Source organism: Corapipo altera, unplaced genomic scaffold (genome assembly GCF_003945725.1).
Source record: "Corapipo altera isolate COAL_440 unplaced genomic scaffold, ASM394572v1 75, whole genome shotgun sequence".
In the NCBI taxonomy this organism is placed as follows: Eukaryota; Metazoa; Chordata; class Aves; order Passeriformes; family Pipridae; genus Corapipo; species Corapipo altera.
In genome coordinates this window covers 12,127,226-12,138,501 of record NW_020884887.1, presented here as the reverse complement: position 1 = coordinate 12,138,501, position 11,276 = coordinate 12,127,226, and the positions used below count along the sequence as shown (strand labels likewise).

Genomic DNA, 11,276 nt, shown 5'->3' with positions numbered 1-11,276 from the left:
TATTTATGTTGTGTAAAGAATAAGACAGAAACTTTCTATAGCATCTGTAATTGGTATAGAACAGGCAGTTTGTGACCTGAGATGCTTACAATTAATTTAGACAAGACAGACATAGGGATAAATTACACCAAGATTCAAGGCAGTGAATGATGTTTGTTCTCTCTTTTTTTTTTTTTTTTAAAGAAGAGTAGACCTAGAAAAATCAACACAGTGGAAATAATGGGAAAATGGAGAGGATGAAGGGAAGGAGGCAATGAAAACAGGTATGGCACAAAACTGGTATGAACAGTTTTCAAGGCAGGGCTTGGCATACACTGCAAGTTTGAAAGAACAGCAAAATTAGGCCCAAGATCAGAAAGTCCATATGCAAGTAAAATTCAATTGAAATTCAGGCATTACCATGAATAGTAATTACAGGATTAAAATAAAAATTACAGGATTAAAAAATGGCAAACAATGATAGGTTTTTTTTCTCAGTGGTAAATGTGTCAGGTAAGGAGAATTACCACCCAAGAAGGTATGTGTGTGCTTTTCTTTGATTAACCACAGGCTTTGAGTGGGGAGTGAAATGCAAGACCAAAACCCAAGTCACAGCCCTGAGGAATTTTTTAAAATTACTTGTGGCATGATGGGGCCTGGTGAGAAAAATTATAACCATAACAACCCATACTCTCAAGTTTCTCAGTCTACCATGTCTAGATGTGTAAAGAATGACTTTGTTAGTTGGGCCAGGCACAGTTTTCAAACCAGGCTGCTTAGCCAGTCTACAGCCACACTGTTATCCTGCTGTTGGACACGGGACACAGGAGGCATCAAACAGCTATTAAAATGGGATGTCTGGGAATCACAGAGAGTCCTGGGAGCTGCTGTTTGGAATTGCTAAGATGAGAGATTGAGATGGACCTGACCAGGAGAAATGGGCAGCTGGAAGAAACACAGCTTCAAAGAAAGCCCTGTTAAGCAGGAACAGGAAAACACTTGCCAAAGTGCCAGTGGAAGGGAAAGATGAGGCAGGTTCAGCAAAGCAAGAAAGAGAACTGGGGGGGAAAAAAAGGAGAAAAGGTAAATGTATGAAAAATTCCAAATGAGATGTCAATCATCTACATCCTTAGCAAGACTCTGTGAAATACAAAGCAGATGTTATGGGCAGTGAATCTTCCAAAAAAATGAAGTAATAAATATATCATGAAAAGCACTCAGGTTACATCCATCAGCTGAGCCTAAACTTACCTGACAGACCCATGTAAACTGCTGCAATTTTCACTTTACTCTCAGATGCTGGTCTATAAACTCGTAACTTCAGGGCAGGTATATTCCTGCAGTCACCTGCCAGAACTGCATCCACAGAAACCTGCAAAAGAAGGTGGGCAGAGCACAAGATCAGTGGTATTCACTACTTCATTAATGCCAGCTACAGCAACCTGCAAGTATCAGTGTGGTCTGAGCTCCAGGTAATCACTTAAGCAAATGTGTGGTATTTTTCCAATTAAGCAGGCTATCAGCACCATGTAAGTGAATGCAGCCAGCTGACAGACAGTGGCTGAGCTGGTTTTAATCACAAACCACACCTTTTTGGTGTAAACCTGATAGGTTTACAATCTAAGCCAAAGCTGCCTGAAGAAGTCACAAGAAGTCCTCTTGCTGGATGTGGGGTAAGCTCTTCTGAGATGGTATGAATTGGGATAAATATCTTAAGAAAAAATTATGTGCCTCTAACATTTTATTTAAAGCTTAATACAAGAAAACTATATAAAAATATATTCTCAGAAAGATAATTATCTTTGTCAGCCAACATCTGCAACCTATCCTGAGGACATTACAATTTTCAAGGGTACTGGTTAGGTGCTCTTTGTACTGTCTTTACTGCCCTGACCTGAGAGAACATTGTTTTATAAAGTTCAGCCTAAACTGTAATTTGTCTATGGGGTACCCTACCCTGTCAGCAGCCTATGTTGAGATAGAGATCTCTGAAGTTCTGGCCTACTATATTTAGGAGAAAAAGAGCTCTAAAAGAAGGACCGCTCAGATCCCAAAACAAAGACTTAACAAAATGTATCACCACTATTTATTTTTATTCACAAGTAGCTCTGTGCACTCCTTCATAGTTGTAACAGCACATGAAAATACCCAAGTTGAGCCAAAAGACATATTTGAGAGGGTGGAGCGGGCAGTACCACGTGGACTCATTACTATGGTAAGTTAGGTAATAATTACTACTTTTTGCCCACAAGCTAAGTACTTAACTTTTATTTTCTTTAAAGATGTGGCCGTGAGCTCTGGCTGCATGTCCAGAAGCCAAGCTCTGTCCCTTTGACACAGACAAACGGGACGTTAGGAGCTGTAAACTGTACAAGAACGTGAGCTGTGGTTACAAGTTGAGTTCTGCACTTTGCAGCCCAGCTTTGCCAGGGAGGCTGACATATCCCTGGGCAAAAGGAATTAAGGGCTGGGCACGTGCTCGGCGCTCCGGCTCCCGCAGTTATGTAATATCCAACCTAAGTTAAAAAAAAAAACCCGAAAAACAACACCATCAAACTCCGGCCCCTCTTGGATTGCAGAACCAGCGGAGCTGGAAACACGAAGCAAAACCTTCCGTGTCCTGGAGCAACGACCGACTCCGTGCACAGAGCGCACCTCGAGCTGGAGCGGCGGGCACTGAGAGTGAGCGCAGCGCTCCCCTCACAGCCGGGTGTGCACAACAGGCCCCAAGGGCCGCGCTGGGCCTCGGTCCCCATATTCCGACATCCCGATCCCTATCCCGATATCCCAATCCCGCCTCGCCCGCTCTTCCCGGCCGGGTCCCGCCGACCGCCGCGGCCCAGCCAACGGCGAGCGCCGAACGCGCTGAGTGACAGGCGGCGACGGCCAACGAGCGCGTGCCTTGTTGCGGGGTGGCGGAGGCTCCGGCGCTATAAAGGCGGCCACGCGTCGAAGGCCTGGGCCCGAGTACGTGTCTGAGGGGGAGGCGGCGGTGGCGGCGCGGCCGGAGCGGAGCAGCCGCGGGCAGCGCGATCGGCTCCAGCGCCGGGGCGCTTTTAATCGGACTCCAGACAGCCCGGGTTTTATCGGGAGCGGGTTTTAAAGTGAGTACCGAGCGGGATGGCGGCGGCGGAAAGGGGGAGGGGTGTGAGCGGACCGGATCAGACCGGCCCGGCCGGGGAGGAGCCGCCGCGCTGACCCGCGCTCGTCTCTCGCAGGAGCCTCTCGTCCCTCTCCCTCAGCGGACGGGGCACCATGTCCGAAGCGGAGCAGCAGCTGGCGGCCGGCGCCACCCAGAACGGGCACGAAGCGGCCGAGAGCGCCGGGGAGCAGCAGGCCGAGAGCGGCGCGGCCCCGGCGGCGGCGGCAGCAGCAGCAGCGGCGGGGGCAGCGGGAGCGGCATCGGCGGCGGCGGGAGCCGGGCCGGCGGCGGGCACGGCAGGCACGGCCGCCAGCCAGAACGGGGCCGAGGGCGACCAGATCAACGCCAGCAAGAACGAGGAGGACGCGGGGTAAGCGCGGGCGCCGTGCGCGGCCCGGCGGGCCCGGCAGCGCCCCCGGCCCCGCGGGGAGGGCGGCGGGAGCGGCCCCGCCGAGCCGGGGCCCTGCAGCACCAGCGCTTCCTTTGTTCTGGCGCTGCCTTTTGTTGGCGCCATGTGGCGGCTGGGGGAGGGGCGCCGAGCGGGGCTGGTGCCGTCTCACGCTGTAAAATGGAAGGGGATTTACGTCTCCCGCGTTTTTCCTCAGCCTTTTCCTCCCGAGCGAAAGGGGCGGACGGAAGGAGTTGCTTTGTGTTGAAGGGGGGCTAGTTGAAACTTTCTGGGGATCGCGTGACCGGCGTCGATGTAAATGCGAACGTGTTTTGTGTAACGCGCATAAAAAGAATAATCCTGGCTTTGGAAGGCGGTCGGGGTAAGGCAAGTATTTTATAAAAGAAGTAAAGGGAAAACGGGGACGATGGAGACGGTGTGCGGTGTGTTCAAACCAGTAAGAGCGATTTTGGTGTGCTACTTTGCAGCATTGTCAGAAAACGGCTTATGTCTTGCAAGTGATTTCTGGAGGAGTCAGAGTAGTTCCGCTGGGTTTTGGTCGAGGCATCCTTGTGTACAAAAGAGGAATTTCTTTCCTATCATAGTTTGTTTGTAAATATACGTACTTGACTTGCAAAGGACCTGCCTGTTTTCTCAGGCTGGTCTTTGTCATTCAGGCTACCCTGCGTATTTAATTGGAACTCCCTTTGTTATCACCGAGCCCTGGACCAGAGGGTCAGATCCCTCAGGTCAGACAGAGAGCTGAAGCCAGTGTAGTAGGTTTTGGCCGTAAAGGGACGAATAAGACTTGCACCAGCTTCCTACAAGCTGGGGCCGGATGTACCTTTTGCAGACATGAGAAGAATTAAAAACCAGGCCTTCCAGCCGCGTGTGAATTTTCCTTTTACTGTTTTTAGTGTTTTGGGCTGAAAAGAGGGTGATGCTCTTCCTTTCCTGCACAGGAGGTGACAAGTTTCAACCCCAAATCCGTATGAAATGAAACTTCTAAGAAAAGCAGTTATTTTAGAGGGATGGATTGATTGGCCTATGTGGAAAATGTAGTGCTGTGCTAAAACAAGAGCTGTCCAAGCCACTGATATCAGTGTTCTGTTAAGAGCTGAAACAAGCTTCGATTTAGCTGCACCAATTCTCTCAGGAGGGGAAAAAAAGACTACGTGTTAAGGGTGCAGTTGTCCACTCTGAAGGCAAACCCAAATACCAGGAATTCGGTCGTAGTTCCAAAGGCTTTATATTGTGTTACTTAAATACGTGTAGGTATCAGTCTTTCAAGTTACAAACCAAAGCCCTGCAAACTGCAGAGTGTGCTGTGTACTGCTGTGGTAAGAGGTGAATTGAGCGTGTGGCAATGCCTGTGTGTGCACCACAGCCCCAGCCCGATGGCACAAAGCAGCTAAAGCTGCCTCCGGACAAATCCTGTCATCCCCCAGCCACCGAGTTACTCTTGATCTAAGTGTAAGCAGTGATGCCGGGGTGTGCTGTGGAGAGCTGCTGTGAGTCTCTTCGGGTTACAGCTCGGTCAGGGAGCTGTGATGGGAAGGAATCCACCGGAGTGACCGTCCTTTAACCTGGTATTGAAAGGCTTAGTAAACTTTGTAAGGCTCTGCTCTAGCGCCTGCAGGACCCTGTACATCCTGCGGCAACCACCAGCTAAAGAGTGCACAGCAGGTTTTTCTGGAAAACACAAGGGTTTAGCCTGCAAAGGATAAACCAGATTTCATCCAGGTTAAGAAAAAAAAGGCAAAACCCTTATAACACCTTTTTTTCCCCCACTTTTTTTTTTTTTTGAATATAAATGGACAGCAGTTCTAGCGAATCAAAGTTACACATAAGCCCCCAAAGCCAATTTTACTTAGGCATAGTCTAGTTTTTAAAGTGCTGATACCTCCTAGAGCCAAATCTAGGTTGCCTCTAAACACTCTAATGATAACTTAAACTGCTTCAGTCTATAGTTAGATAAAAAGGCTCGAACGCCTTTAAAAGCTTAGTTTGTTACCTTGGAAACTCTGAAAATAGAAAATACAGCCATGTTATTAATGTTTTCATTTGAAGTGAAGCATTTGAAAAATGCCTTATTGCCTGATATCACTGTTTTGTTTTTTAGCTGAACTTGTGTATTGTGTCTCAGTAGAATTTAGTTCTTAGAGATGCATCTCCTTTTTCAGAGGATATTTTGTGTGGGAAAGTAGGCAGGGAAGGACTGTACTGGCCTTTTTGGAAGTAAAGGCTAATAGTGGAGAGGCTCCTGTAGTACTGGTGAAGACAGAACTAGATTCAGTAACTAAGCAGGAAGAAGTGTACAACACAGTAGTTAAGGCAGGTCCAAAGTCCCATCTCATGTATGTGACTGCTATTGGAGGTCATAGATACCCGGTTTAAATTTTGCAGATTGTTCCTAGGACTAAAATTTCTACAGCCATTCGACCAAAACCTTAAAGAGCTCATGCATTTTGCTTTTATTGCCTTACTCTTTGCTGGATGCTTTCAGAGCAGTAGGAATGATCCTGGATTCTTTGCAAAACCTGAGTTGGCAGTACCTGATAATCAATACTGCTTTTTTGCAAACAACCTAAGAGCATAAGTTACTGGTGAGGAATATTTCAGGCAATTTGTGCTGTTTCTTATAGCCTGTAATCAGCTTCAGGGTGCATTGTGGCATTTCCTCAAAAAGAGGGGGAGAAACCCACCCTTGTGCACTCCTGTAGTACCACCAGCTTTAGACAAGAGGCAAGTGTTTAACTTGGACCAGCTGGTTGTGTTCTGACAATGCTGCTGAGGAGTATGCCACTGAGCATCTTGCTGCATGGCCTTTGCTGTACTCTTTCCTGAATCTAAATAGCTGTTCTCTTTGAAATTTCAGGAAGATGTTTGTTGGTGGCCTCAGTTGGGATACGAGCAAAAAAGACTTGAAAGATTACTTCACCAAATTTGGTGAGGTAACCGACTGCACGATAAAGATGGACCCTAACACAGGAAGATCCAGAGGCTTTGGATTTATTCTCTTCAAAGAACCTGGGAGTGTTGAAAAGGTGAATTTGAACTTCATGTTTTGGATCCTTAACTTTAAGGGGAAACTTTTCAGCTTGAATTAACCATACCAAACTGTCTTTCAGGTTCTGGAACAGAAAGAACACAGACTAGATGGCCGACTAATTGATCCCAAGAAGGCCATGGCAATGAAAAAGGATCCGGTGAAGAAAATATTTGTTGGTGGACTAAACCCAGAAGCCACAGAAGAGAAAATCAGGGAATACTTTGGAGAATTTGGAGAGGTGTGTAATGTTATCCTAGTAAACTCTGAAACACTTATTAGTCTCCAGTTGCTATTTAGTTTACTAATACTTTAAAAGTTTCAAAGTAAATTAACTTCAGATGTATCAAGACTTCTGTAACTGATCCAGAGGTTTCCCACTTTAAGAGCAAAGGTGGCACAGACTGCACTAGATGCTTTCAGTGCTACTTGGATACCCCTGCCTTTAACTCAAAAGCATTTTAGCTGATATTAAAATTGGTTTGAAGAGTTGTAAAATGGAAATCTCTGGTCTGAAGGCCAGTGTTAATATAGAAAGACTCACGCAGCTTTGGTGTTGCATAATATACATAGAGAGGAAACTTAATAGTTTTACTGTCCCAAATGCCTTGTACTTAAGTGTTCTGCTAAAATACAAGACTGAAAATAGTATTTCATGTCTTCAGATTGAAGCAATTGAACTTCCAATGGATCCAAAGACCAACAAAAGGAGGGGGTTTGTGTTCATCACTTTCAAGGAAGAGGATCCAGTGAAGAAGGTTTTGGAGAAGAAATTCCATAACGTCAGTGGAAGCAAGGTAGAAACTTTGACTTACAACTTTTTGTCCAAGTTACTAAGCATACACTACATCTGTAACCTGAAAAGGTTTTTGCAGACCTCTTGTGTCAAGGTACTAAATTTACAATAAGGACAGCTTTCAGTTTACCCTACTGTTGTTTTGCCATAAGTTCAGTCACAGATTCTTTGCCAGTATTTATGGCTTTGATAATTGCTGTGTTCTAGGGCCTTTTGTATGTAAAGTATCTAATTGCATTCATTACAAACACAGGGAGAAACTGGCTTGTGTAGCAGTATAGGCCTTATCTGTTGATGTGGCTTATTTTCAGCATAGAGCCCTTGCATAAATGCAAACCTTAGAGACACTAACTTTGTAGGCAGCTGGCTGAAACTGGCTCTGCCTGGCTGGGGGCAGCTTCTGGTTTCTTCTCTCAGAGGCCCCTTCCTGCAGCCCCCCCTGCTACCAAACCCTTGTCATGTCAACCCACTACAAGGATCCAGAGAGCAAATGTAAATTTTATGGCAACTTGTACCTGGTCAGCTGGTTGTGGGAACTATTGTAAGAGTGGTGTGAGATACTCTGAACAGCTCACTGCTCATCTGAGGGAACAGCTAATAGAGGCTCATGCCTCAAGCTGATAAGGAGAGGACTGGGGGCAAAGGATGTGTACTGGCTGGAGGTGTCCCTCTTCCTTTGCTCTGAGGCCAGTGCTGTCCATACACATAATTTCAAAGCCCTGTTATATTTGATCATACTGTCTGGCACAGTGACTTAGATTGCACTTAGACTGGTTTTGATACAGCACAAAATAAGCTTTGGCAAATGTAATGCATTGATCAAGTCTGTTTTCAGGAGAGATGAATGTCTACATGCCAAGGAAGCTGAGAAATTTCTGTATCTCCTAACTATGCCTTGTGTCATAGTGATAATAAAAAACAGGTTACCTTAAGGGTCCTGTGGTGAAGAACTCCAGGCCAGACTTGCTCAGGTGCTGTTGTTCCTTTTGCAGCAGCAGCAGCTTTCATCTTGGACTATGCACAGATTCAGGAACCAGGCAGCTGACTGACAGCTTGAGTTGCAGCCGAACCTGCATTGGAAATGTCAGTATTTGATAAGTGATGATTTCAGTGTTGGTAGGGGTACTGTACAGTCCAACCACATGCACAAAAAGCTGCCCTCTCACCTGGCACAACCTTCAGGACCAGGCTGTTGCTGTCAGACTTCACCTGAGCTGCACTGAATGAACAAGGCTCAGTCTTCCTGGCAGCCTACAGGAATGGTGGCATCAGCACCTCTTCCTTGGGGAGACTGATGGTAGGAATAGGCAGAATAAACTGCCCTTAAAGCAGTGGCCTCTTGGAAGGGCTGGCAGTGACTTACCTTTGCCCAGGTGGCACAGTAAATCAGACACTTCTGCATTAGTGCTGCTCACCTGGCAGGAGCACAGCATGTCCACCTCCTTTGCCTCCAGAGGAACCTCTGGATTTCCCAGGAGCTGCTCAGGGTGGGTGCTGCTGCTCTAAGACACCTTACATACTCTTCCTTTTTTATTTTCAGTGCGAGATTAAGGTAGCACAGCCAAAAGAAGTGTACCAGCAGCAACAGTTCAGCAGTGGCGGAGGAAGAGGTAGCTATGGAGGAAGAGGCAGAGGTGGAAGAGGCGGCGGTAAGTACCACACACACTACTTTAGTATGGACACATTCTAAATAAGTTGTGTGTACTAAAATGGGATTTTGTGGATGGTTTTCCCTTCTATAGCTCAAAGTCAAAATTGGAATCAAGGTTATGGCAATTACTGGAACCAGGGTTATGGGAATCAAGGATACGGCTATCAGCAAGGTTATGGTGGCTATGGAGGCTATGATTATTCAGGATATGGGTATTATGGATATGGACCAGGCTATGATTACAGTAAGTAAAGAGAACTGTATTGGGTATAAGCAAACGTAACTAATTAGCAGTTTAATGCATTTGTTCTCTTGTTCATAGGTCAAGGCAGTGCAAATTACGGGAAGACACCAAGACGTGGTGGTCATCAGAATAACTACAAGCCATATTGATCAAACTTATTCAGGTATGCAGTGGCATGGTCTCTTTTGGAAAATGACTGCATAGGTTTTGTATACAATGCTGTAGATGGATACTTCAGTTCTGTACCAAATTTAACTTTACAATAAATTTCTATGGCCTGTTAAATGTGCATCTTACTTGGAAGAGCTCCCTGGAAATGTTTTACATGTTTAATACTTACAGATAACTAGTTGTCTAGACAGTGTGGTGTGTAAATTTCAGCATTGCTGAAGATAATTAATTAATGATTTTATTAATAGGTTAAACTGAAACTGATTTTGAGGGTCTGCTTAAAGCTGCAGCTCTGCATCTAGGGACTGCCTCTTGGAGTTAACTATGGACTCTGCATTACTCCAGTTGTACAGAATGAGATGCATCTTAGGGAACCAGTGTCACTTTCCACCTTTTTATTTTGTATTGTTTTTGTGTCATACATTTCCTGTAATGGAAGTGTTAATTTTACTGTACTTTTTGGTACCTTTTTGGAATCTAATGTATTGTAAGGTATTTTACATGTGTTCTGATTCACCATGACGTGGATATTGAAGCTATCCTAGCTTTTGAAATAAAAAAGGCGTAATCTAGTGTCTTGTGCCATTCTTCAGCTTATGTGTTAGTGAAACGCCAGTTCCTGTTCCCAGAACTTAGCTCATGGCAGTACCTTGATAGATGAAGAGTTGTGCTTAATGTTGTTAATCTTGAAACTAGAAGGCTGTGTTGGTAGTTGTGCTCACTTGCAGTTAAGTGGCAGCTGAAACCTGCAGTCGCTTGTGCCTGGAGGTTGTGGAGGAGAGCTGAGGTGAGGAGCCCCAGCTGTTGGAGCTGTGCTGGTGAGCTGGTGGCTCTGCCCTAGGCAAGCACAGGGGCTCAGTGGAACTGTGGTGGTGTCTGCATTGGGCTCTGCTTGGAGGAGCCAGAGGTGTAGGACTCAGGTAGGGCTTGGGAGCCTGGACAGCATTGCAGGAGGAAGCCAAGAGGTGTGGAAAAAGCTGGGCTGCACTTCCTTCATGTTTCACTGTCTTGAGTCTGAGACTTGTCTACGAGTTGCTAATAGTATGTATATACCTGCCTTGAGAGGCAGGTTGGACAGACATTAAATTACCAATGCAAAGTTGAATTTTTGAAGCCTTTTTGTGTATCAAAAAAGGCTAAAAGAACTTCCACTACACTTGTGGGTGGAAAAAACCATCTCTTTCTCTAGAGATGAGTGACCAGCTAGAAATAAGCTTTCCTTTTTTGACTAGTTCACTATTTTAAGGCAATAACTGTCATGTGATTTGCCTGTCTTGTTGCAGAATAGTCCCAGTCTCAGATTTATAAATAAGTAGCAAGCTCTGCTGCACAAAGTAAACTTCTAATATTTGTTGCAGTGATTAATTTGGGGTTTTTTTCCTTTTAAAGATAAAACAGGACAATTTTTTTCTCCTTGTAATAAATTCTCTTTGATGCCCAGAATTGGAATCAAACCAAGTAACTAAGACAAGAAATAAACAGATGTTACTAGTGACCTTTTCAGGTTTTTTAGCAAGGGATGCAGCTATTTCTGCAGGGACTATAATCTGCTGCTCCCTGCTGGCTGTCCTTGAAAAGAAAAACTTGCTTGTAAAGTTAGAATCTCTCTGTAAGACTCTTATTGGGTTAAGTGGAAATCTTGAGCATTAAAAAAAATGAATCAGATTTTAAATGTGATAGGTGAGAACTTTACAGCTTGAACTGTAACTTCAATCCCAATTTACTTAGTTGCAAAAAAAAAAAAATTTGCAGACCACTGAAACAAATGAGTACAGTATTTAAAAGTATTACTGTCTCAAGATGTAAAATTTCAGTGCTTTACTCTATTGCATATTTTTACTGGTTTTCCTGTGAAA

At 45.1% G+C, this 11,276-nt stretch overlaps 1 protein-coding gene and 1 long non-coding RNA gene across 7 annotated transcripts in view; one reads left to right on the top strand and one right to left on the bottom strand.

Annotated features, from left to right (window-relative positions):
- Positions 1-2,944: 2,944 nt before the first annotated feature.
- HNRNPAB (heterogeneous nuclear ribonucleoprotein A/B) overlaps positions 2,945-11,276 on the top strand; it is a 29,151-nt gene continuing 20,819 nt past the window's right edge. For 2 of the 6 annotated variants that reach the window (XM_027643224.1, XM_027643222.1), the window contains exons 1-7: positions 2,947-3,083; positions 3,198-3,491; positions 6,388-6,556; positions 6,641-6,799; positions 7,224-7,355; positions 8,895-9,003; positions 9,328-9,412. In XM_027643224.1, coding sequence (XP_027499025.1) covers positions 3,235-3,491; positions 6,388-6,556; positions 6,641-6,799; positions 7,224-7,355; positions 8,895-9,003; positions 9,328-9,398 — 897 coding nt within the window. In that variant the 5' untranslated portion in view covers positions 2,947-3,083; positions 3,198-3,234 and the 3' untranslated portion in view covers positions 9,399-9,412. Of the gene's footprint in view, positions 3,084-3,197; positions 3,492-6,387; positions 6,557-6,640; positions 6,800-7,223; positions 7,356-8,894; positions 9,004-9,096; positions 9,250-9,327; positions 9,413-9,668; positions 9,995-11,276 lie in introns of those variants that run through there. The other 4 variants (XM_027643220.1, XM_027643221.1, XM_027643219.1 and 1 more) reach the window with 4 other exon arrangements.
- On the bottom strand, positions 6,536-8,899 carry LOC113947039. The gene is made up of 3 exons (XR_003527619.1): positions 8,770-8,899; positions 8,282-8,424; positions 6,536-6,643 (listed from the first exon to the last, which is right to left on the bottom strand). It is a non-coding gene; the product is annotated as an uncharacterized LOC113947039 (long non-coding RNA).